We start from the raw sequence: 27,971 nt of genomic DNA, 5'->3' as shown, positions 1-27,971 counted from the left end.
TGAGCCCATGGACGAGGACATAGTCACGGAGGGCTAGAGCTGAGAGCAAAGTGTCCAGCTGATATGAAGTGAGGGGAGACACACAAGAATGCCCAAACTTGCAGATAGTACCCATTCAACCTAGCTTCTATGGCTGGATGATCAGAACTTGACTAGAGGAAGATTTTTTTTTTTTAAGTTTTTGATAAAGGAAACAAGTGTAAATTGCTACAATTTGATTAACTTGACCTATACTTATGGATGTAGTAGCTCAAAATACCAACTGAGCGGGAAGGAGTCTTCACATCAACTATCAGTTCTATGCCCTCTGTACACAGGGTTGATCGAGATGGGCAACTTAGACATTGGCTACCTAGAATGAGGTGGCTATAAAGGCATGAAGTGACTGGCTTACAAGTTTTCAAGAGGGAGTTAAGTCTCAGAGTGTGCAGGGGAAAAAGGGGAAAAAAAAAAAAAAAATATATATATATATATATATATATATTATCATTGATTAGTTTATAACTTCTCGAAGTACAAGTAGTTCCTACATTGGAAAATCAAAGTTTACAAGGCAGATTTGGAGAGGGGAAATGGGCAGGGGAAAGAGAGAAGATTGGTGGGTAATGCTGTTCTATGCTTTCTCCTTCCTAATCCTATCCTTTACTGTTGTTCTATCTTGCTTCCTCATTTCAGACTCTCATCATCTCTTGCCCAAATATTATAGGGACCTTCTAACTACCCTCCCTGAGAGTCCTGGTGGGATAGTGAATTACATGTTGGGCTGCTAACAAAAGGTCAACAATTCAAACCCACTAGCCACTCCGAGAGAAAGATGAAGCTCTCTGCTTGAGTAAAGAGTTACCTTCTTGGAAACCCTAGAAAGCAGTTCTACTCTCTTGCTATGAGTCAGAACTGATTTGAAAGCAATAGGTTTGGTTTCAATGTAACTGATCTCTGCACCTGTCCAGGTGTACCTCTACACACACACATGCATCTCCCTCTGCCAGCTATTACCCCTCTATAATACTTATAAGCAGCTCTGGTAGCATAATAGTTATGAGTCAGGATGCTAATCTCATGGTCAGCAGTTCGAAACTACGAGCTGTTCCTCAGGACAAAGATGAGACTTTCTGCTCCCGTAAAGATTTAGAGCTTCAGAAATGCTATTCAGGGTCGCTATGAGTCAGAACCGACTCCACGGCACATAACCACCACCACCACCATACTCATGGCATCTCTCCAAAACACCAGTCTCGTTACATCATCCCTTTGCTCACAAATGGCTACTCCAAGACAATGTCCAAACTCCTTACCCTGACACCTATATCCTTATTTACAGCCCAGAGTCTCACCATTCCCAGACACCCATCCCATATCAGTAGCCTTCCAATTAAACAAACTCTAAACTCAAGGAGTCCTGGTGTGGCACTGTAGGATAAGTGCAAGACTGGAAGGTTGGTTTGAACCACAAACAAGGTCAGGAGTTCAAACTCACCAGTCACTCCTCAGAAACCCTATACTGGGTCACTGAGTTGGAACCAACTCAATGGCACTTAACAACAACAACAAACTCAAGCCAAGGAGATTTACTCTGATGTCCCTAGTTCACCATGGTCTTTCTCACCTCTAAAAAGGTGTTTCTACCTAGAATGCTCTTCCCTCCCACCTCCATCTATGAGGGGCTTCAAAAAGTTCACAGGAAAATGGAATTAAAAGATAGTGAAAATTTTGCATGAACTTTTTGAAGCCCCCTCTTACTGCCCTCTCTATACCCTTGCATCCACCTGAGAAGCCCATCCTTACCAAACCGCTTCCTCCACCGCCCCTCCATCACCTGATGTCACCTGGGTCTCACTCCCACACCTTCTATCCCCACAACTTTATTCTCCACGTCCACCTATGTTGTTGCTGTTGTTATTGGTAAGTGCATCAAGTCAGTTCAAATGCACAGTGACCCTGAGTAGTGTTTCCAAGGAGCTGCTGGTGGGTTTGAACCACAGACCTTGTGTTTAGCAGTCTAGTGCTTATCCTAGAAATCATCTGTACTTTTAAAGATTACCTCCACCTATAGGTCATCGTTCTACTAGGATTTCTTTCTTTTCTTTATTTGTACATCTCAGACATCTTTATTTTACACCCATGATGCCATGAATTCATAGGGAATAGGTTTGAGCAGCTCAAGCTTCTTTCCATTGGTTCTCTCTGTGGGGAGCAGGCTGGCACTTCAGTTGAACCCAGGTACCTTTCTCTTTGACATCCTTTTTCTTATCATTTTCATTCACTCACTTCAGGAAGCTATCTTGCTCGTACAGTGCTTAACATGCTCAATATGCACATTAATTCTCCTGGTAAGAACCCTGCCCTTGTTTGTCTCAACAATGCTGACAGCATACTGGGTCTCTTTGTTTTGCCATGGTAGCATTTGTGGGACATCCCTTTTTGAACTGTGTCCATTCCCTTGATGTCCATAACATCACCTTTCTTGTAGATTCGCATGTATGCGGCCAAAGGAACCACTCCATGTTTTCAGAAAGGCCTAGAGAACATCTAGCGGGTGATTGTGTCTCTCCCTTTGTGTTGGTCATTTTAGTGGGTTACTACAAGATGGCGGTTCCAGACCAAAAGGACTCTATTAGGTTTTCTTTTGAAGGAACTAAGACAAGTATTTATATTCCCATTCTCCATGCAAAAAGGTAGCCAATTGTATACGTTTCCCACATCCTGACATTACCCCTTGAGCTTTCTCCTTATCAGTACATAGAGATGGGCCTCATTCTACTGGGAGGGCCTAACCAAACCTATTAACTGGTCCCTTCCTGCTGACTGTGTGGCTGTTCCAGTCTTTTGAGTCCCTGCTTCTAGTGGTTGGGTGCCAGTCCCGTTGCTGTGACTCCAACATCAAGACTTTACCCAATTCACAGCTCATGTCTCAACCAAAGTGAATCCACTTAGACAGACAGCCGCAATACAAGGGCCAGGTTGGTGATGCCTGGGCAAGGGGCACATCCCCGGTTCTGCACCTCCTTTTACCTCCAACAATCACACAGGAGGCTGCAGCTGTGATTTAAAGTTTCCGAGATCACAAAACTCAGATCCTGAAGCCCAGAACAGCACACAGAGAATGTCCAGATGTCTGTATCTAACAACGGTTGGCATTTTTCTTTACAGTCCACGTAAATCTTGAGTGTCTTGCGGGTGCCAGGTACTGTTCTAAGGTCCTGCAGAAGTAGATATCCCTGCTTCCTGGAATACTCCTTAGAAACAAGGATGGCAAAATGTCAACTTTGAGTATGTCATCAGGAAAGACCAATGGCTAGAAAGGGACATCAAGTTTGGTAAAGTAGAGGGTCAGCAAATTACAAGGGAAGTCCTTAATGAGACTGACTTACACAATGACCACAAGTACAGGCTCTAACAGATCACAGACCCTGGAGATAGGGCAGAACTGGACAATCGTGTTAAACATAGAGGGAAGGCAGATGAGGAATGATAATGTCTATGCAGAATCCATAAAGATGAATTGGAATGTTCTAGATGAGGAGAGGGAAGGAAGAATCCATAAAGATGAATTGGAATGTTCTAGTTGGCAGAGGGAAGAGGAGGTCAGAAACATAGCAGCAAGTCCGAGGGGCTGGCGAGCGAGGTGGGGGCAGATCAGGAAGGGGCTGCTAAGCAATCTAATCCTGAACTTGCAGGGCTTTAAGCAACAGTGTGGCCAGATGAAGACTGCACAGGTAGAAAGAAAAGAGCCCAGTGGGAGGCAAGAGGGAGCCTAGGAGGGCTGAGCAAGGGAGATGGCAGTGGGCATGGAAAAGGGGGAGGGTCCAAAAACAGGGCAGAGGCAGTTCAAATGGGAAGGAGCAGAAAGATCTGGCTCCCAGCCTGGGCTCTCTGGTCACTGACTTAATCCCTACCTACTTCACAGGGCTGTTAGGAGGATTAAACAGGATAATCAAGGAGGGGAAAGAGTGCCTGATGACCCCAACAGCACGACAGGAACACATTGCTGTTCACTTACAACTTGCCCCTCCATCCCAACCCCCACCCTCCATACAACTGCGGCATCTGTGGACACCTCACGGCTTTGTGGTTGTTGTTAAATGCCTTCTGGTCAGTTCCAACTCCCAGGGACCCTGAATAGTGTTTTACCAGGACTCCCCCCCCATGGCTATTGTTGATGTTAAGAACTGTCGAGTCATTGCTGACTCATAGAGACCATGGATAGGGTTTCCAAAGATTGGCTGGTGGGTTTGAACCACTGACCTTGTAGTTAGAAGTCCAGTGCTTATCCTACAGTGCCACACCAGTACTCCATTATAGTTGTTGCTGTTAAGTGCCAACTCATAGCGACCCTGTATAGGGTTTTCAAGGAGTGGCTGCTAAGCTTGAACCACCAACACTGAGGTTCAAACCAACTTTACAGTCCAGAGCATTAACCCACAGTACCACACCAGGATTCCCCACCATGGTTGTTGTTGTTGTTGTTAAGTGCTGTCGAGTAGATTCCGACCCATAGTGACCCTGTATCGCTATGTTCAAGCAGCTGGTGAGCTTGAACCACCTATGTGCAGTTCAAATGACTTTGCAATCTGATGCATTAGCCCAAAGCACCACACCAAGACTTAAAATTACCATCACAGGCACACACATTTTTCCTGCTTCAGTTTTATGCCTAATACCTGAATGTACTTGACTTTCTTTTCTACAAGAGAGGTGAATTCGGTGATCCGGTGGGGTCCTTTCCAGCTTGAAGTTGGGCAGTTTCATTGTCTTATTCACCTTGTGTCCCAACTGCCATGGTGGTGAGTATTTGTCAAACAAAAAGTGACTGAGAGAAGATTCATCGATAGAGGAGAATCAACTAAGTTAGTGAGTGACCAACCCTGAAAACTAAGACGAACAATTTGAGATCTTTAAATGTCTTCAGGGACCACAGTGACAGGCTCCATTCAAAAACACAAGAATCCGAAGGTGTTTTTACCTAAAACAGAATTATTATGTGTAATAGCTGTGCTCCTAAAAGGTTATATGTAAATGAAATTACCCAAGAGAAATGAAAAAAATATGTCCACATAAAGACTTATAAAGGAATGTTTAGAGCAGCTTTATTTGTAATAGTCCAAATCTGGGAATAAGCTAAATGCCCATCAACCAACGAATGTATAAACAATTGGGGATACAACCATATGGTGGAATACTCAGCAATGAAAAGAACCAAAGTTTTAATACATGCACCAACATGGATGAATATCAAAATAATTATGCTGAAAGAGAAAATATCTGTAAATCATAGTATATTTCATATACTAAACCTGATAAGAATTTCGTATATGGGATATATTAAGAACACTTATAATTCAACAACAAAAAGACAATCCAATTAAAAAATGGATAAAGGACTTGCGTAGACTTTTCTCCAAAGAAGATGTACAAAAGGCCAGCCAATAAGCACATGAGAAGAGGCTCCCACTAAGGAACTGCACATCCAAACCACAATGAGATGGCATTCCACACCTGCTGTTGCTGTTGTGTGCCATCTAATAGGTTCCAACTCAGAGGGACCCAGTTAAGTGTCATCGAGTCAGTTCTGACTCACAGAGACTCTGTATAGGATTTCCAAGGAATAGCTGGTGAATTTGAACTGCCAACCTTCTGGTACAAATCGACCGAGCGGTCTAATGCTTATCCCCCAGCACCACCCCAGGACTCCACTAGGATGACTACAATCCAATAACCAGAAAATGACAATTATTGAAAGAGTTAGAACGCTGATTCATTGTTGGTGGAATAGTGCAGCTGCTGTGCTAAACAGTTTGACTGTTCCTCAATACGTTAAACACAGAGTGACCATCTGACCAAACACAGAGTGACCATCTGACCAAACACAGTGACCATCTGACCAACCAATTTCATGCCTAGATACATACCCGAAAGAACTGAAAACAGGTGTTCAAACAAAAACTCGTACACAAATACTTGTAGTAGCCAAAATACACAATAGCCAAAAGGTAGAAACAACCCAAAATCCATCAACCGATGAATGGATACACAAAATGTGGTCCATCAACCGATGAATGGATACACAAAATGTGGTCTGTCCACAGAATGGAATATTATTCAGGCATAAAAATGAAGTCCTGCAAAAGTGAATAACTGTTATCAGGACCGATTGTGAGGGCTGGAAATGTAAAGGTAGACGTTTTGTAGCAAGGAGGGGAGTGATTAACTTTTCAGTCTAGAAGCGGAGGTCCCTGGGACCATCAAGGGAGAAGAGCAGAGAGTGGGACCCTACCCAGAGAAGCTGTGATGCCTGAGATGGAGCCAGAGATGATGACATGGAGCGATGGAGCAGCTGGGGACTTTAGACCCAGAGAGGGAGAGGGACTGTGTGCTGACAACTGGGGGTGGGGGTAGGACGGGCAGGCTTGCAGGGTATACCCTTTGGTTGGTTGATGATGCATGGAGGGGATTGTAACCATGGCAATGAAATGATATACGATAGAATGAATGTAAAACGAATGTTCTCCCATGTAAACGATCACATAATTCACAATAAAACATTTTTTAAAAAATGAAGTCCTGGTACGTGCTACAATAGGATGAAACTTGAAAATGTTATGCTTAATGGAAAAAAGCCAGGCACGCAAGGCCACAAATGCATGATTCCACTTAAAGAGACACACAGAATAGGCAAACCTGTAAAAACGGAAACAAACCATTGGATGCCAGGGACTCGGGGGTAAAGAGAAAGTGGAATGACTGCTTAGTGGGTACGGGGTCTCCATTTGGGGTGACGAAAACCTTCTGGAACTAGACAATGGCAATGACTGCACAACACTGTAAATGCATGAAATACCACAGAATTGGACACTTGAAAACGATAAATTTTGTGGCTTTTACCATAATAAAAAATACATACTACTTTTCAAAAAAAGTTAGCAAGCTGAGTGATAATAGTTGGGCAAGAAAATCCATACTGTGATTCCATTTATATAAAATCCTAGAAAATGCAGATGTGCTCATAGTGACAGGAAACAGGCCCATGGTGGTCTCAAGCAAAAGGAGAAAGGAACAAGATGGAAGGATGAATTTTAAAAGGTGTAAACCTTAGAGGTAATAAAAATGTTCATTATCTTAATTTTTTATGAATGTGGATCAAATGATATACTTTAAATATGTACAATTTGGCATACCTCAATTATACTTCAGTAATTTTTTAAAAACACCAAAAGCAAGTTTTCAAAAGCTACCATTAGCACTCAAAATTCTTAAGAGGTATTGAATTCTGTTTGAAATGCAGGGAGGGACTTACTGTTTAAAAGATTTTCTGCTCCCATAAAGATTTACAGCCTCAGAAACCCGACCCAGGGTCCCTATGAGTTGGTACCGACTCCAGACTCCACGGCACTTAACAACACAGCAACTAAAACCCTTTCAGGGTCAAACGCAGACAATCCTTCCCTGATTTATTGATTCCGTGACATCTGGTTTCTGCATACCATGGCTTCTCAAAGCAAAAAGAACATCTGCAACAATGTCTACAGAATCCGTTCAAGAATACGCCTGGCAGAGACCAAGCGAGCTGGATGTGGCCATGTTTCAAGTCAGGAATTCTTTCTGCTATTAATAGGAGTCTGGGACACTTTGATCATTGCTGAATCCTGGTTTTCTGAACTCATTCAAAAGTAGTCTGGTGAAACTTGGCAGACACTCCGTTTGCAAATCAAACGATCATATCTGTTATTATTTTAGCACATGCTGAGAGGATTATAAGTGTTTATATACTCTGTGAGCCTCAAATTCAGATCTGGTCTAACATGCATAACAGACAAAATAAGACAGCGAATCAAATGCCCAGACCCAAATTTGTTCATGAAATTTAAATTGGGATATGGATTTCACTTTAAACCAAAAAAAAAAAAAAGAAATAGAAAACAATATTTTTAACTGGGTTGCTTAGTTTGTCTCAACGGAGTCCTGGTGTGGCGCTGTAGGATAAGCACTAGACCACAAGGTCAACTTGAACCTAAATGTCAGCAGTTCGAACTCACCAGTCGCTCCTCGGTACCCCTATACAGGGTGGCTATGAGTCGGAACTGACTCAAAGGCACTTAACAACCACAACAGTTTGTCTCAAATTAAATTTCACCATTTTGATATTTATTTGGGCCATTTTTTTCTATAATATTATCTTTGTAAATGGAGCACAGTGGCTCAGTGGGATAAGCAATGGACTGGAAAACCACAAGATCGGCAGTTCAAGCCCACCAGTCGCTCTTCAGGAGAAAGATGAGGCCTTTTGCTCCCGCAAGAATACAAACTCAGAAACTCTATATGGTGCCACTAAGACTCAGAACCAACTTGACAGCACTTAACAACAACAACGTATTTTAACGGACATTCTAAAAATTATTTTAAAGATGTTGTTGCTAAGTGCCATCGAGTCGGTTCCGACCCATAGCAACCCTGTATAGGGTTTCCTAGGAATGACTGGTGAACTTGAACCACCAATCTTGCAATTCAAACTGACTTTGCAGTCCAATACATTCACCCAGAGCGCCATACCAGGATTGTTGTTGTTAAGTACTGTGGAGTCAGTTCCGACTCATAGTGACCCTATACAGGGTTTCCGAGGCTGTAAATATTTACCAGAGCAGAAAGCCTCATGTTTCTCCCACGGAACGGCTGGTAGTTTCGAACTGTTGACCTTGAGGTTAGCAACCCGATTCGTAACCACTACGCTACCAGAGCTCATGCAGAGGTGATATGATCCCAGAATATACAAAACATTTCTCCCATCCCACCAAAGAGTTCTTCTGTAAATATTATTTTGCTTATCGTAGTAGAGTTGTTGTAAGACTAGGACTCAGATTCCTCACCTGTAAAATGGGGAGAAAAACAACACATAATTCATAGGACTCCTGTTGGGTTGAACTGACTCCATGGCACTTAACAACAACAATTGTTGAATGAGTATGTAAATAAAGTACTTAGAATAGTAACTGTCATACATACACACAGGAAGTATTCAATAAATATCAGTGGTGTTTATTTTATTATTACTACTCCCTTTTACAGATGAGAATACTGAGACTCAGGGTTAGTTAGTGGCCATGCTGGGTCTAGAACAGAGACATGCCTGCTTCTGATTCTTTTCACATCTCCACACCACTTTCCCCACCCATACATATTTTATGTATGAAAATAAGAATACCAAACTGGAACAGGCAAAAATAGCTATGTAACTTAAATCTAAAAAGCATGAACAAACTGGTAGTCACCGACCAAATCCAGTACCCGCCCAGTTTAGGCGTCAGAACAAGTCATCGGTCATTTTTAAAGTTGGCTTCACATAGTGATTCTGAAAAGGGGGATAAAAGGTTTCCATAAAGAGCCAACTGAGCTTCAAAAGGATGCCTAAAAAGTTGCACGACAGAATAAAAATTACATTAACATCCACTTACTGCTATTAGATTTAGAAGGGATTTATACCCACCCTGTATGGACGTTAAGAAAGGAGCCCTAATAGTGGCTTATATGTTGGACTGCTAACACAAGGTCAGCAGTTCAAGTTCACCAGGCGCTCTGAGGGAGAACCATGAGGCTTTCTGCTCCCATAAAGATTTACAGCCTCAGAAACTATATCCAGGGCTGTTATAAGTTGGAACCAACTCCAAGGCACATCACTACCACCACCATCCCAGTCCATGACAGATGCTGTTATAGGGTGAAGGTGAGAGGTGGCTGCCTACACATTAAAATTCTAACTAAGCCAGGAATCATCAGTGAAAATTTTGTGGAAAAGAGGTTACAGATAAAAGCTATAAGCTATTTGATTTAAACTATATATCCAGAGTAATTTATTTCCCCCTCACCCCAAGTTTCAGTGTATTAGTATAAACCCCAACACAATATGATTTTGTACAATTAAAGAAGTATATCCTGGCTAACTGGGAATCTGTGTGGATGTTCTCCCACAAAACTGCTTAGAATGAAGGTCTTCCAGGAAATAGAAGCAGTTGTGTAGGAAAGAATTTCATTCAGAAGTCAGGGCCTTCTTTCTTCAGTTTACTGTAATCTACATTAATTGTGTAAAATTTATAATGATCATTTTGTTGTTTTGTTAAGTGCCATTGAGTTGGAACCACCAACCCGGTGTTATCCGTCCAGTACTTATCCTACATCACCAGACCAGAACTCATTTGTTGTTGTTAAGTGCCACTGAGTAGATTCTGACTCATAGCGACCCTGGATAGGGTTTCTGAGGAGCAGCTAGTGGGTTTGAACTGTAGACCTGTGGTTCACAGTCCAGTGCTGATCCTACAGTGCCACACCAGGAGCCATTAGGATTCAGTTTAGTCTATGATCCTGGCATTCGTTCCATCCCAATTGACCTCTGGATTTATCAGTGTCAGACAAGACCTACAGTGCTGTTCTACCTTCAGCTCCAATCAATCCAAAGAGAGGTATCAAACTCAGGTGCTTCTTGACCTGATGGAGGATCAGGCGGAACAGAGGCAAAGGCCTGGGGTCCGGAAAGACAGAACAAAGTTGGCAGACCAATGACTTAGACTTAGGACTCTCTGCCAAATTAATACATTCTAAGATGATATTGCTGCTCCGCGGGAGAAAGATGAGGCTTTCTACTCCCGTAAAGATTTTACACCCTCGGAAACCCTATACAGGGTCGCTATGGGTCGGAACCGACTCGATGGCACATAACAACAACAACAACAAGATGATATTTGGTAAGATGATATGCATGCAAAAGCTGGACAGTGAATAAGGAAGACCATGGAAGAACTGATGCTTTTGAGTTATGGTGTTGGAGGAGAATATTGAAAGTGCCATGCGCTGCCAAAACAACCAACAGATCTGTGTTGCAAGAAGTGCAGCCAGAGTGCTCCTTGGAGGCCAGGATGGCCAAGCTTCGTCTCTCATACTTTGGACATATTGTCAGGAGGGACCAGTCGCTGGAGAAGGATATCATGCTTGGTAGGATGGAGGGTTAGAGAAAAAAAGCAAGACCCCCAGCGAGATGGATTGGCAAAGTGGCAGCATCAGTGGGCTCAAGAGTGGCAACAATAGTGAGTTGGCCCAGGATCGGGCAGTGTTTCGTTCTGTTGTACAAAGGGTCGCTATGAGTCGGTAATGACTCAATGGCACCTAACAATAACAACGATGATATTTACTTATCTTTCTAACTGTACATATGTCAGTAAAAGTATTTTTTTTAAAAGAAGACCTGAAAGATGATCTGATGACCATCAAGAAGGAAGAACATGAATAGATCCCTTCCTAAAACAGCAGCAACAGCAGAGGCGACAGCAGAGGCAGTGGCATGGAGAGACAGAGCAGCTACGGATTCTAGGCCCATGGACTGAGTAAAGTACTCAGCCTACAAGCAGGAGACAGGCTTGCAGAATGTAGCCTTTGGGCATTCACAGACTTGTTTTCAGCTTCTCAGCCATGTGCCTGAGCAAGGCAGAGGCCTCGGGTCACATGGCTGAGAAGCTGAAGACAAGAATGAGGTATGTCTGCAGTACGGCAGAGAAGAGGCATTCCTGATTGGAAAATTGCTGCCTCCTGAGTTGGTTTGGGTCCTGAATTGTAACTTGCTCACTTCCCCAATAAACCCCATAATCTTGATGCTACCTCCTGACTGAGAACTTGTCTGAGGATGAGAGCTGGAACAACTGAATGTGAGCTTCCTTATAACATGACAGTTGGTTTCAAGAATCTGAAAGGTTAGGTATTGAAAACCTTATAAATAATGGTACAACATTGTCTGACAGAATATCAGATGAGTTTTCAGGTTGGAAGGGACTCAAAATATGACTGAAGAAGAGCAGACTCCTGAAAGTAGAGTTGACCATAGTGACAATGATGAAGTAAAGCTTTCAAAGAAGAAACTGCTGCAAACATCCATTAATAACCGGAACATGAAGTGTATGAAGTATAAACTAGGAAAATTAGAAGTTTTAAAAATGAAATGGAAGTCATAAAGATCAATATTATAGATATTAATGAGCTGAAATGGACAGGTATTGGCCATTTTGAATCAGATAATTGTATTGTTTATTACGCTGAAATGATAAATTAAAGAGGAATGGTGTCACATTCATTGCCAAAACAACATCTCAAGATCCATGCTGAAATACAATACTGTCTATGATAGGATAAAATCCATACACCTGCGAGGAAGACAAGCTATTTCCAGTATTTACTCAAACTTATGCACCAACAAATAAAGCCAATGGTGAAGAAATTGAATAATTATATCAACTTTTTCAGTCTGAAATCATAAAACATGCAATCAAGATGCATTGATAATTACCAGTGATTGGAATATGAAAGTTAGAAACAAAGAGGAAGGATCTGTAGTTGGAAAATATGACCTTAGTGATAGAAACGATGCTGGAGACGACATTGTAGGATTTTGTAAGAACAATGGAATATTAATTGCAAATGCCTTTTTTTTAAATCAGACATTACTTACCCTTTTTTCGGCCCTTTGTTTGTGAGTGGTAGCGTACTCTTTGAGTCCCACAAGTAGTGTGGAACATTCCTTTTGAGGTGGGGACAGATAGTAAAGAGTTTCCTCTCAGACTTTCATCTGGACCTATGCAAGTATGTTCTGAGAGATTGACTGTTCTGAGGAAGGAAATGTTTTGAAGCATTTTATGATTTCACTTACGACAAAAATTAAAGGTCTGATTATAAATGTTTTTCATCTCATTAAGTTGCTGATTGAGATCCTCTAACATCTTATAGTAAACATAACTATCTGCTGTGATACTTTTATTATATGAGAGGACTTCCAAAAGTTTGTAGATAAATGAGATGAAAAGATAATGGAATTTCACCATGAACTTGCTGGAGTACTCTCTTATATTGGTATCTATCTTATCTATTCATTCAACTTTCTGGTCTTAATGTTTCTGAAATATATTTTGGTTTAGGATATAAGAGAAAAATTATAGCAGTTTTTGCTTTTGTTAACCAAGTAGCCTAGTGACTTTTACTGAATAATTGAATTTGTTTAAAGGTGAAGTACTTTCCCTGAGAATAATTATGAATTTTCAGTTCAAGACTCTTGGCAACTAGTACCCTTAGGTTTTAATAGGGTGTTTAGAGATTCATTTCCAAATTTCAAAAAGCCTACCATAATCAGCTTAATCACTATAAAAAGTTTAAACATGATAGAACTCAAAATGTTTACGCTATACCTTTATTTACCAAAATGTTATCAGTTCAACTCAAGGTAAGTGAGCAAATACTTGTACTTACTGAACACATGATATGTACCATGCCCCATGAAGGCCTGAATCCTTTATGTAAAACTGTGTTTCCCATGCATACAAACTTTGTTATGCATGGGAAAGCAAACTGAATATAACCAAGACTTGAAGTTTGATTAATACATTTTGTCAAAACGTGAGGTCTATGTAGGAAAAGTATTAAAATGGAAAAAAAACCACACACACACAAAAACCCATTACCAGAATTCTTCAGGTCATGGATTGTGTCTTATATATTGCTGTACACGCAGCACCTTGCTGAGGGCATGGTACCTGGCTAGGTCTCCAGTGATTATTAAATAAAACCGGATTCAAAATAAACAACAAAAATGAGACCTGATGGGGCAATGATTGAGCATTCTGCTGCTAAATGAAAGGCTGTGGACAGGCTGACAGTTCAAACCCACCTACCTGCTCCCATAGATTAGCCCATTGCCACTGCATTAATTCCTACCCATAGGACAGATGCAGGACAGAACAGAACTGTCCCAGAGGGTTTCCAAGGCTGTGAATCTGTACAGAAGCAGACTGTCACAGCTTCCTCCCTTGGAGCAGCTGGTGGTGGGTTCTAATCACCAACCTTCAAGTTAGCTGCTGAGTGCTTAACCATGGCAACACCAGGACTCTACTCATAAATACTGGTGGTGGTGGTGGTTATGTGCTATGGAGTTAGTCCTGACTCATAGTGACCCTATAAAGGGTTTCTGAGGCTGTAAATCCTTGTTGTTGTTGTTGTTGTTAAGTGCCTTCGAGTCGGAGCCGACCCATAGCGACCCTGTACAGGGTTTCCGAGGGTGTAAATCCTTACGGGAGTAGAAAGCCTCATCTTTCTCCCACGGAGCGGCTGGTAGTTTCGAACCACTGACCTTAAGGTTCGCAGCCCGATTTGTAACCACACAAAAATCCTCATCTTTCTCTCGTGGAACATCTGGTAGTTTTAAACTGCTGACCCAGACGCTATCAACCTGATTTGTAATCACTATGCTACCAGAGTTCCTTACTCATAAATGTCAGAGCCTATAAAACCCTTTAAGGAGCTCTGGTAGCGTAGTGGTTAAGAATCGGGCTGTGAACCACAAGGTCAGCAGTTCCACAAGGTCAGCAGTTCAAAACTACCAGCTGGTCCGCGGGAGAAAGATGAGGAGTTCTGCACCTGTAAAGATTTACAGCCTCGGAAACCCTGTGCAGAGTCGCTATGGGTCATAACTGACTCGACAGCACACAGCCACCAGCCACCACATAAAACCCTTTGGGACAGTTCAAAATGTGTCCAAATAAACTGGATGGCATCTAACAACAACTTTAAAAGACTATGTTGTTGTTAAGTGCCGTCCAGTAGGTCCCCACTCCCAGCAGCCCTGTATAGGGTTTCCGAGGAGTTTGAGCTGTCGACCTTGCAATCCACAGTGCTTATCCTACAGAGCCACACCAGGACTCCATTTTTTAAACTATGGTAAAATGAAAAGCTAAAAGCATTAGAAGAAAGTTTTTTGGGAAATAAGATATTCAGAGGGTCTCGCAGTATCACCCTCATGGATAATGGACTCATTCCAAAGAGAGAAATGTACCTTTACAATGGAGGGATCTCGCCGTCCAAGAAATCAAAGGATCAAACAAACAGCGGAGCAGCAGAGGGGCCACCTGACATTGAGCAAAGAGGAGAACACAACAATACTCATGGCACATCCCTGCCAAAACATTTAACCTGAATCTGGTCCTGAAGAAACACTAGACACATCCAGATCCTGTTAGTTCTGTGAACCACTCGCTTCGAATCTTTTAGTCATGAAGAACAGAAAGAGGTTGAGTACACTAGTAGCTGACAAATAAACTTGTGAGGGAGCATTAAAATACACACATAGACACTGCCATCAAGCCAATTCTGACTCACTGCTACCCCGTGTGGTGCAGAGTGGAACTGCTCCAGAGGGTTTTCCTGGCTCTAATCTTCATGGAAGCCGATTGCAAGGCCTTTCTTCTGCAGTGTAACTGGGTAGATTTTAATCACTAACCATTAGGTTCATAGTCAACTGCAAACCATTTGCACCACCCAGGAACCTGAACCTGGATCAGGGGTTTAAAAAGCTAGCTTAGAGTGTTTTGGACAAACAGAATCAATACTCACGGAGCAGCAGTCAAGAAATCAAATGATATATTGCATTGAGCAAATACACTGCAAAGGACCTCCTTAAAGTGTTAAGGAAAGACGTCACTTTGAGGACTAAGGTGCGCCTGACCCAAGCCATGGAATTTTCAGTTGCCTCATATGCATGTGAAAGTTGGACAAAGAGTACGGAAGACTGGAGAAGAATCAGTGCATTTGAGTTATGGTGCTGGTGAGGAACTTTGAAACTACCATGGACTGCCAGAAGAACAAACTGATCTGTGTTGGAAGACATACAGCCAGAATGTTCCTTACAAATGAGGGGGATAAGGCTTCAACTCCTGTACTTTAGACATGTTGTCAGGAGGGACTAGTCCCTACAGAAGAAAGACATCATGCTTGGTAAAGTGGAGGGTCACCAAAAAAGAGGAAAACACCCCAATGACATGGATTGGCACAGTGGTAGCAGTAATGGGCTCAAATGTAACAGGGATTGTGAGGATAGCCCAGGACAAAGTAGGGTTTCGTTCCATTGTGCATAGAGTCACTATGAGTTGATACTGACTCAATGGATTCCTAATAACATCAACAACAGATAAAGTTTAAAAAGTAGTGTTGATTCAATTTCTGAAAATAGGGCTAATTTTCTTAGATACAAGAACAGTATTATGGTTACATAACTCACTTTCAAATAGGGGGAAATACACGTATATCGAGAGAGTAAGGAGCTCTGGTAGCGTAGTGGTTACGAATCGGGCTGCGAACTGCAAGGTCAGCAGTTCGAAACTACCAGCTGTTCTGTGGGAGAAAGATGAGGCTTTCTGCTCCCATAAAGATTTACAGCCTCAGAAACCCTGTACAGGGGTCACTATAACCAACCAACTATCAAGAGAGTATGCACATAGAGTGAACAAGAACATAAACGTGCCTCTAAGAAAGTAAAATGTGTTTTCTAATAGAATCAGAATTACACTTTTGGTTGAGAGAAATCTGAGGTAAAGTGAGTGGGGGATGAGACGGCAGGAATTATAACAGGCATTCCAACAATCCTGACGTGGATACGAAGGGCTTAGAAGTTAAGAACTAAAATGTGTTTTTCTTCCTATAAATATCGGTTATCCCTTTTACATTGAAAGGCTTGTCTTTAGACCACAGTTGGAATGATGTCAAGAGGATGATGTCTCTAGGTCTGAAGAGAAAGTAGGTGCTGGGTGGTTTCCTATTAAGGATATTTTACAAAAGGAACCTTGACCCAAGGTGAAGCAAGGGGGAAAATGTGATGCTCGGCTTTTTTTTATTTTTATTTTTTTTTGCTATTATCAGTATCTTTTATTATCAATGCCCCCTCTTTTTTTCAAGTTTTTATTGTGAATTATGTGATAGTTTACATGGGAGAACATTATCTTTACATTCATCCTATCATATTTCGTTTCATTGCCATGATTACAATCTGTGCATGGTGATGCTCACCTTTTGATTAGCAGCAGAGATCGAGCATGAGAAGGCCTGGGGGGGTGGGGGAGGGTGGACAGATAACACACCCAAAGGACCTTTTCTCGATCTTCTTGGGGGAACTGAGCACACCAAAACTAGCACATCCATGGTTAATGTATGAATGGCCTGCATTTCTCTCTCCCCATACTTCTAGAAAACACAATGGACACAAAGACAGGGTTCTCATCCCAGGCTGACCCACACCTTACTGTGTGGCCTTGAGCAATTCACTTGACTCCTCTGATGCTCACTGCCTGCCTAGAAAAACAGGAGTGCTGGGCTAGAGGATCTCTCAGATGCCTTCCAGGGTTAAAACCTAAGGAACTAAATAGCCACTTGCTCTTAAAGGCAGTACAATACCCATATGAAATATCTACTCCTATTTTTGTTCTTAAAACTGTTCATCACTGTAAAAAATGGGGAGTCATTCATCTTACAGTCCAGGAACAGAGGACCCTAGGACCATCAAAGGAGAAGAATATAAGTTGAATGCAAGACCTTATCCAGACACCAGAGATGGAGGCAGAGATGAGGACATGGAGAGAGGGAGCAGCTGAGGATGGTAGACTTACGGAAACAGAAAGTCTGTGTGCTGGCAGCCAGGAGGCAGGCTTGCAGAATGTGCCCTTTGGTTGTTTAAACGATTATATAATCCTGAGTGTTTTTGTGTATATTTCCCCCACACAAAACAAACAAAAACAGAGGGAATAAAAAGCAAATACTGTTGAATAATGACACAAGGAGGGGATTGTAATCAATGCAATGAAACAATGAGTGTAAAACCGATGCTCTCCCATGTAAACTATCATTCCAGTTACAATAAAAACTAAAAAAACAACAACACTGTTCATCGTCTCATTGTCTTCTCTGACTGTAAAAGTCATATATGCTCAGTGGGGAAAGCATCTCCCCCTCTACCTGGATGACTGTTCACATATGTGCTCTTTTGACGCTTTCCAGGCATTCATGCACCTGCATACACACTCTTACACATATTTTAAATAGCAAAAATGAGAACCTGGATATGTGTTGTTCGTATTTTTTATAATAATATTGTTGGATCAATTTTTTAGATTAATACTATATGATCCTCATTCCATATCAATAAGATAACAGCATCATCACAATGGCTAAAGGGCCCATCCAGACTAATATATTGTTGTTGTTAAGTGCCGTTGAGTCGGTTCCGACCCATAGCGACCCTGTATAGGGTTTCTGAGGAGCAGCTGGTGAGCTTGAACCGTCAACTTTGCAACTCAAATGGCTTTGCAGTCTGGCGCATTAACCCACAGCGCACACTGGACTAATAATATAGGATGCTTCAAAAAGTTCAAGGAAAGATTCCATTATTATTATTTTTTTTTTAATTAAATGTTTTTATTTTGCATTGAGTGAAAGTTTACAGGGCACAACATCAGCTTCACATTCAACCATTCATATAGCTTGTTTCATTACATTGATTATTATCCCCTCCATATATCATCAGTTAACAGTGTTTCTCTCTATAGATTCCATTATTTTTGAATTTCATTTTTCCACTAATATTTTGAAGCCCTCATATGGAATTTTATTTTTCCAGCAGATAGACACTTAAATAGTTTATAATTTTTGTTTTTCCAGACAATGCTGCAAATAAATATCCTAATATCAAACCACATTATGTATTAAGGGACTCCTGGTGTGGTGCTGTAGGATTAGCACTGGACTGGGAACCACAGGGTCAGCAGTTCAAACCCACCAGCGGCTCCTCAGAAACCCTAGACAGGGTCACTATGAGTCAAAACCGACTTGACAGCACTTAACAACAACAATGTATTAAAATCTAAAAATTAAGATTTAATCACACAACTCATCACCTCTTTTTTGCAGAAGGTAAAAAAAATATGTATCTTTTTAAAATTACAAATAAGCCCAGAAGCCACAGGGCTAGCCCCTAGAAAGGTTCTGGAAACCACATTTGGTCTCTTTGATTCAGTGAGGCTACCGGGAAACTTGAGGCCCAGTGTTTGGACAATCATGACCTCTTCTGGGCGGCAAAGAGATTTTAGGGCGGAAAGTGAAAACTGAGCCCTGAGCTCTGACTATGTCTGCAAGCCAGTGGCTGACAGACTTCAGCCACAATTTACCAAGTCCACGTAGCAACCCTGTGGGTTCTACGTTTACACCTCTGCCTCTAGCAAAATGTCACTAAGACACATCTCCAACTTTAACACATGACAACAATGGGGTCAGTCTCTCTAGAGTGAAAACACTGCACTTGACTGCTCATGTATTCACTTGAACATTCCAAAATAATTATCTTAATACAAAAAATTTCTATGGTTTAGAATTAAAGAAAACAGTGTAAAACATTTTCACTGACATCAGAGTGTACTATTCTGACTTATAAACATTCTTTCTGATTCAAATATACTTTGCAAATGTTGGAAGAAGCATTTGATTCCCTTTTTGTACCTATGATGGTTTTCACCAACAGGAACTTACTCCCATATTTAAAATGTCAAGGATGCAAGAGATATTCTCTCTCAGATGAGGGAAAAACATCTTATTCCTGAAGATTAATCCCATTTTAATCTTTTTTTTTTTTTAAGTTTTTATTGTGAATTGAGTGAAAGTTTACAGGGCAGATCATCAGTTTTACATTCAACAAATCATATACTTTGTTTCATTACAATGATTATAATCCCCTCCATGTACCTTTAGTTAACAGTATTTCTCTCTATTCATTTTAGCTTTTTTTTTTTTTTTGTCTCTTAAAACACTCAAGCATATATAATAATTTAAACCACCAAAGGGCATATCAAGTCTGCCTCCTGGCTGCCAGCTCTCAGTGCCTCTCTTTCCATGAATCTAGAGTCCTCAGCTGCTCCCTCTCACCATGTCCCCATCTCTGCCTCTGGTGTCGCTGCTTCTCTGGATAAGGTCCCACATTCCGCTTGTGCCCTTCTCCTTTGATGGTCCTAGAGTACTCTGTTTCTGGACTGTAAGATTAACTACTCCCCCGTTTTTGTTACAAAACTTCTACCTTTACAATTGTGACTGTAGCAATTAGTCATGATAACAATTACTCACTATTGAATCATAAGAATCTTATCCTCATCTCTTTTTACCAGACCTGTCTAGACAAGATGAAAACTATTCAGTGGGGAGATCCCATTTTATTCTTGAAGTCGCAGCCATTGATCACTTTCAATCCCTGGAGAGACTGGATTAGGAAGGTTAATCGGCTTGTCGAGGTCAGCTACTCCCAGCCAGGGTTTTATTTTTTCCCTCAGTAATTAATTTAGGACAAAGATGCTCATTTTACACCTGACAACATGAAACAGTGCCAAATCCTTCTATCCAATAACGAATTCAAAATAAACCAAAAGAAGAGACTTGGTGAAATCAATATACCTTTGAAATATATATGACCTTGTCTATGCATTTGGGGTCATGACCGCTGGGTTCAGGTATAGTGGCATGTCTAATCAGAGGCAGAAACATCTTTGGAAAATCATCTATAGACAAGTCACAAAACTGAAAAATATTTAAGATGTCCAGTTGTTGTTAAGTGCCGTCGAGTTGGAAACCTGTATAGGGTTTCCAAGGAGCAGCTGGTGAGCTTGAACCGCTGACCTTGTGGTTCAAACCGAATGAAGTTTCCAGGTTCTGGTCAGAGTGGGAAATGGTGGCAGAAATGATGGAGAGAAAGCAGGTGCACAGAAAGGCAAATGGTCCTAGCATGTCGTTAAAGCAAAGACCACATCAAAGAAAGAAAAGGCGGCAGCGAAAACTTTCTTCATGGGATGATGACCCCTCAAAACTCATGCATGACCTCCATCCTTTTGTTTCTGAGCACACAAGAAGATGGATTCCACAAAGTGAGCTAGAAGTTATTACCACACCCTCATCCAAGTTGTCTAGCTGCTCCCTTTATGCTCATAAAGTACATTAGCATCAATATGTGCCCTCTTCCCTACAGTTCTGCTGTCAGCGTGTTGGAAAAGGTGCCTTGTAAACCATCAGGGGACTGACTTATAAAATCCCACAGAAGCTGTAAGAAAGAGAGGGATCAATGAACTTGGCTGCAACATCTGCCTGTATCATGTAAGATGGATGTACGCATCGTATCCAAACCACACTATCAAAACTGCTGGGGGAGGGAGTCCTTCCCTTGCACCTCCTCAAACAGATGACTTGTTCCTAAACTTGCCTGTAAATGTCGGAGACTGAAACCTTGTACTACTCCTTCCTTGGGTGGAATTTCAACAGTGACCACCCATTGAGCAAGGCAAACTCTCCAGGGTGTTAGTAATAGAAATTCACATGCCTGGTTCAAAAATATGCCTTCTTAATTAACATAAGGATTTCCCAGTCTTCTCCTGTAGGAACAAGCGTTATGAAGCTTTCAGAATAATACACATATCACCAACTCCAGCAGGTTCATTAACCAAGGAAAAAAACGTCATGTGCTCTTTGTTAAGAGCACTAATTACCATTTTTGCTTTGGTTCTGGAATACAGATCATTTTACTTTCTGCAAAGCTTTTCAGCACTCATTCTAAACTCAGCTACCAGTCACTCATACCAGTTACCAGCTGTGGGTCCCCAGCAACTTTCCCTGTTAAAATACACAAGATTATCTCAGTCAGACCATTACAAACAAAATAATTACTGTGGCAGGACATAGAAATTATATTAAGTGGGGTTAAGGGGAGTGAGGCAGAGGAAACACTCCTTTTTTTAAATTCTGGCTCCCAAAACTTCTTTCAGTCCATTTGAATTTCTCTGCCTTGATTAGACCCTACAACCCAACATTTTGTGTATTCTTATTGACCAAAAGTATGGACTAGACTTAGCTACCTTGATCTGTTTACTGTTGTAGGCAGACAGGAAATATGAAGGAACTTCTAAAAGTTCAGGAAAAAATTCCATGATCTTTTCACTCCATTTTTCCATGAACTTTTTGAAGCTCCCTTGTATTAGTTTAAGCTGGAGTCAAGAATTTACAGCTGTAAGAAAAATAAACCCATGGGCGAGAAAGAAACTGGATGAAAGGGATGATTCCTCTGAGAAAGTCCTTGTGGGGGGTTTCTCTCCCTGGTGTCCGTAGGATAGGCAAGGAGATCTTAACAATTCAGAGTCCACATTCCAAATGACATATTTGCAGTTGTCAATTGTTAATATTTTTTAAATTATTAATTTGGTAAACTGCTAAGGCTATAGCAAAAGACTCAGTGGACAGAAGAATAAAAGGGGTGATAAAACTTCTCTCATCCCTCCTCCTCCACCCCCAGAGATCAGTTATTAAAATAACTCTATGTTCACCATATGTATAGTCATTTACCGTGACAAATGGGAATAATGTACTACAGCTCATAATACTGATCTCTCCAGCAATTTGAGAAAAACTCATAGCTGACAGCTACACTTACCACCTAAAACTATTTAATCACAACAAATCCTCAAGGAAAATATTCTGTTTAAAATAAATACTCTTTAAAGGCTTTCTAGAAAGGCAAAGGACACTTTTCAGAATGCTGAAGAAGAAATCCACTCACTCTCCTTCCTGCTTTTGAGAAAATGCTTAATCCTATCAGATGGTTTTTTTTTTTCCCTGTCGAATGCTTCTCTTAGTGCAGCTTAAGATGGTGTTTTAAATTTTCAAAATTCCATTGACAAAACAAAATTCCTGTTTCCCCTAAAAATGGACTCAAATTGATGTTAGAAACTAGCACAGATGTTCGAAATTCCATCCTCTTTCCAAAAAAGGACCAAGTAGTGTGTGAGGTAATGTGCCTTATTGGCAAGTCCATATGTCCTTCGGATTCTAGATGCAGTTCTTAGCATGCCCATCAAAAGCTGTAGGTGGACACCACCTATAACTCCCTGACTTACAGGTACACGCAGAACCTTCTAAATGCAGGATGTATGTAAAAAATTACCAGAGAAATCAGAATTGCTACTAGTAACACTGTCTAAACTGAGTCCAGAAGCACTTTGCTCTGAATACACAGAGAGAAGACTATAAACTTTACCACCAAAGCTGGTTTCTGTTTTCTTAAAACACACAAACTGTTATACAAGTGACAATAGCTACCAAATGTTAAACCTAAAATTGTTTTATTTTTGTAATTGTAATGTATTCATCACTTATTAAGAAAAGACAATCTAGAAAGGGAAAAGTAAGCCATCTATACTGACATAAAACATGCATGAACCAGAGATACTTTGCTGCAAATAAAATAATTTTCACATTCATGAAGATGTGTGTGCTTGTTCAGTTACTTTTTTTGTCACGATGGTAACACATGTTTAATCACGTATGACAAATGACTGCAACATGTTACAGATTTGTATGGCTGTATATTCTGAGGGTTTTTAAATTTACAACCTAAAATGTAAATTTCTGATGTTCACTAAGGTTAATAAATAACTTTTTATAAATCAAGAATTAAGTCTAATTTTAAAGTATACAATGATTTGGGTCATAAGTATTGTGACTATTTGAGAAGATAAATTTTCATAATCTATTCACTGACATATGTTATTTTTTTCTGACAGAATGGAAAACATATATTTTAAATCCTCAAATTATTCTGATTTCATTTACTCATCCTAAGACTTCTCTTAAGATGTTGTTTATATTTCTTGTATCCTAAATGGCTTAAATAGTACTTTAAATTCCTCCACAATGAACAAATAAAGAGAATGCACATTTGAAAAAAAGATATTATAAGATATTAATTAGTTAACTGTGTCCCTGACGTAACTGATAGTCCTTACAGGTGATGTTAATATGGGCCAAAGAAGAGAAGTGAATGAGAATAAAAAGGACATGGAAGTTTCTTAACTAAGCTAAGAATGCAGTAATGAGAAAACGGACTATACCTGGTTAGAACAAAAGTACTCTGCAGAAACTGTCTTTAGATACGATCTTGTAATTAGATGGGGTTTCATAAAACAATCCCCAAAGCCAGTCTCATCGCATCTGTTTCACTGTTTAAATGGAGTATACAAAGGACATCTTAAGACCAAATATTAGGTATGTGAACAAGAATTGTGTTTTATTATGATCTTTACTATTGTTTTTCCAAAGTCGTAAATAGTACTCAAAATGAAAGCCGTCACTAATGTAAATCAGTAAACACAGACATTGAGAAGTAAAAAAAAAAAAAAAAAATCTTGTACTCCTTAAAATTACAAAGCCTTGTAACATAGAGAAATTGACTTCGCTATCATTTTGAAAATTAAAACTTCTCTTCTTACGCATTACGTACCAACCTCACTAAACAACCAGAGAAAACTCAAGTTTTCTAATAAAATTTCTTTAATATGTATCAATCTAGAGGAGCATTTCACCCAAAGCTCTAGCTTAGAAAATTCTCCAAACCAAGAGGTAGAGGATTCATTCTGCGGCTGCGAGAAGTCTCCCGCTACACTTTGTCAAAGATGGCTGAAGAAGACAGTGCCTCACAACTGCATAAAGATGGTGGCTCAAATTAAATTATGCAAACGTAGTTTCAAAATAACCTGCTCAAGTTTCAGCACATTAAGGTGGACCTGTAAAGCATGTGCAAGGGGTGAGCTTGGTTCCAGCAGAATTTTAGTGGGTACCGAGGGGAATGCAATCCCCAAATCATCCTTATAAAGTAAGACTTTGAAACTTAAGCGCACAAACTTCAAATCCCATGGGCATATTCATGGGCCTTGGACCTGCCTCTGAACACCAATCTGTCATCAATGCTAACCCAAGCACAGCCAGGAGGGCATTTCTTGAGGTCTCTCTCTCCATCCTGGACTGCCAGCAAAAGGGACCATCTTTGAAAAGCTCAGATTTATCTTCGCAAATAAAATTCCAAAGGTGGAATTTTCATATAGAGATGAACTTATTGGATAAATTATTTACTACATGAAGTCATTAAAATATACTTCCAATAGTCCATTTTCTATAAAACAGCAGTTATTTTCAATCTGGCAACATTTCATAATCAGACACCCATCTACAAAGATTTTTCTTGTCAACAAAAATTCCTAATTTTCTTCTAATAAAAAAATAAATGATTGGAAAAATAATGCAGGTTAATTACAATAATTTTCAATAAAAGCAATTTCAATAAACTTGAGTATGCTACCTAACTTCAGATCCAAAACTCAGGCTAGGTAACAAGCACATATCAGATGTTTCCCAATTAGGAACTGACCAAGTGGTTTCTAACATGGAAACTTTAGATTTAAATATTTTTACATGCTGCTTTGTATTTATATTAAGGACAAAACAAACATTATCAATACGGATGCACATTACTGCAAGCATATTTAGAAAATCTCGGCTGAAGTCATTTGGAAAGCAACAGGCACTGTACAATAATATGAAATATTTTCCATTTGAAATATTGAAAACTGTTAGTAATTGAAAGTTATATAAAATAGCCAATGGAAGCAAAAGGTTGTCATAAATGGGGATTTAATATTCCACCAGTCAAAAAAAGGGAACCATTTTGTTCTGAAATATGATACCAGCGTTCTTGGATGTCAAACTTGAAATTTCACTAGTTTTTCTTACTATTACATAAATCAATCTTCAAAACATTCCACCTTTAAGTCCTATTTATGTCCGTTTGCATCCCATCATTTCTCCTACGAGTTAATATGTTTATATAACTCCCAAGTATCATTAGAGCAGCGCTGAAAAGCCTCTCCGCTCTTCTCTCTGATCGATTTTTGCCTTTCTTGAGCGTATTTCTCTACTTTCGTCAGTTTCCCCGAAACACTCATCATTCACAATTTTCTAAACTTCTTAAACTAGTTTTTAAGTCTTCATTACAAGCGGAGTAAACCCCTTGAATATAAGACCCTTCAGACAACTAACATTCTAGGCCTTAAACTGTTGAAGGGAATCTCGAACAAAACAAAAGCATCACCATTTACTTTATGTCCCCCAACTGGGCTAAAAGTGCTCTTCCGTACCTGTTGACCTTCCTCAACCTACTCACGTGTCCGTAAGGCTGGCTCTGAAAATTCACCTGAGTCACAAAAGTAACCCTTATTGGAAATCGGCTACGTAACTGAGAACTCTTCGCAAGGGCCTTCCTGAAAACTGTCGACACTTTAAGAGCAATGCAAAATATGTTGTTTACAAACCCTCACCTCCTTTGTCACCCCAATGTCACAGATGGACTTCAGGGGCACCAGGACGGGTGATTTAGTTCGTGGCGGCATTTTACTTATACACCCTCACGCGCACACACACTCACGCACGGCTCTCCATACATCCCAGTGGCCTCTGGGGACCATAAAGATGAAACAGTCTCTGGGCCATTTCCCCCCAATCTGAGCTATTTTAGTCCAAAATACCCAGTAACTTCCCTGAAGAGAAAAGAAAGGGGATAAGAAAAAACAAAGTTATTTTCCCCAAAATCATTTGACTCCCCTCTCCCCAACCTTACAAACAGCGGGAATAAATAACACCGCCACTGTCCAGAAAACTTCAAATGCAAGAGAGACGAGCTAAGTTTAGTGGGGACAGGAGATGAAGTCACAGAAGGGGGCGTCCGGGGCAAGACCCCCGATCGCACCTCCCACGGTCTCGCTCCCTTCTCTTACTTTTGGATGATCTGGGGTAGGCCGGCTGGGGGCGGCGGCGGTGGCTGCATCCCTCGCGAGCCCGGGGGCGGCTGGGGCGCCGAAGCGCCGGGCACGCTGCGGGCATCTCTGTCTGCTGACTCCGGGCCGCTGGGGTCCACGTCCTGGCTCATGGCTTCGGCCGGCACCAGGCACTGCGACACTGGCCCCGTCTCGAGGTGGCCCTGGGACACCGGCGTTCACTGGCCGGGGTCCCCGCGCCCAGTCCCCTTGTCCTTTCCGGTGGCGCGGGGAGGAGACGCGAGGGGCGGGGAGGAGGCAGTCCCGGCGGCGCAGCCTCCGCCTCCTCCGTCGTTAGCGCTCGCGGCCTGGCCCCGCGGGGTGGGGGCTAGGGGGCGTCTCCCGGCCTGCGGAGTAGCGGGTCAGAGGGGAGCTCGGTCCGGCGGCCAGGCGCAGTGTGAGCCCTAGCCACCGCGCGCCCTAGGGCTCCAGTGTCGGACGCTCAGCCGCGCACCGCTCCGCATGAGGCTCGCCGGCCCGCTACTGCGCTCGAAGCTTCTCTCGGGAACCGGCGGCCTGGGGCTGTCCCCGGGGGCGGCGCGCGCAGCCTGGCACTGCTCCTGCCCTACTGGACAGAGCGCGCCCAGAGCGTCCGCGGGTTTCCGAGTCCTAGGTGCGCGGGACCCGCACCTTCCAGCTGCAGGAGCCCTGTCAATTCGCCCGCTGCCGGGCGCCTGGATTCCCGCGGGGCCAAAGGCCGGAACCCCCAGGACTGTGAGAGAGCTCCCCAAATGGGCAATTCCAGCTTTGGATTTCGGGGATCTCCAGAAGAAGCAGACGGGGCCGCTGTGAATTTCTGTTCAATTCTCTTTCTCTTCTCTAAAAGACCAGTCACGACCCAGAGAGCGCAAAGATAAAAATCAAGCATACTTTTAATTTTTATTTATTGACCAAACTTCAGGGGAACTGTAAAGGGTAAAAGGAAAGAGGTCGCTGGCATCGTGCCGCCTTCATCACCGCCTCTGAAGCTCAGTTTATAGCCCGGGTGCCCGTGGGCACGTGTCCATCCGCACCTGTCCACAGGTGTGCACGCACCTCCTGCGCTTTTGAAGGCTGCGGAGACACTGTAAGGCGTGGCTTAAGGTACTGTCGCACCAGTGAGGACAGAAACTTCCAAGAGCTGGACAAAGTCCATGGAGAGTGGTTATCCAGTGGAACCTAACCGTCCGTCGGGCGCGCGTGAGTTCCGAATCCTAACACAGGCAACCGGGAGAAACAGGGAAAATGTTTTGGATGCCTGGGCCAGAGCGCGCCATGGCGGACATGCCCCCCTCCCGCAGCCATGCGGAGGAAAATTCTGAAGATGAAATCTGACAACTAAATGAATTGCTTTCTGAAATCTGGTCTCTTCTCTCCCCAGACGACAGCAAAATTTTCCTTCTGCACCAGTCTCAAAAATAAAGGACGCTTTCCCTTGATTTCTGTCGTCTTTGTCTGGCTCTCTTTTCCTCTGACAGATAAATA

The 27,971-nt window shown here is 41.7% G+C and overlaps 1 protein-coding gene across 1 annotated transcript in view; it reads right to left on the bottom strand.

Annotated features, from left to right (window-relative positions):
• Positions 1–27,763, bottom strand: part of RBM20 (RNA binding motif protein 20) — a 271,185-nt gene extending 243,422 nt beyond the window's left edge. Inside the window, exons 1-4 of the mRNA XM_006831482.1 lie at positions 27,706–27,763; positions 27,543–27,560; positions 26,927–27,219; positions 26,469–26,671 (exon numbers count right to left, since the gene is read on the bottom strand). Of these exons, the coding sequence (XP_006831545.1) occupies positions 26,469–26,671; positions 26,927–27,219; positions 27,543–27,560; positions 27,706–27,763 (572 nt within the window). The remainder of the gene's footprint in view (positions 1–26,468; positions 26,672–26,926; positions 27,220–27,542; positions 27,561–27,705) is intronic.
• Between the last annotated feature and the right edge of the window lie 208 nt (positions 27,764–27,971).

Source organism: Chrysochloris asiatica, unplaced genomic scaffold (assembly GCF_000296735.1).
Source record: "Chrysochloris asiatica unplaced genomic scaffold, ChrAsi1.0 scaffold00003, whole genome shotgun sequence".
Taxonomy (NCBI): Eukaryota; Metazoa; Chordata; class Mammalia; order Afrosoricida; family Chrysochloridae; genus Chrysochloris; species Chrysochloris asiatica.
Note: the sequence above shows the minus strand (reverse complement) of the source record. Positions and strands in the feature narration are given on the sequence as shown.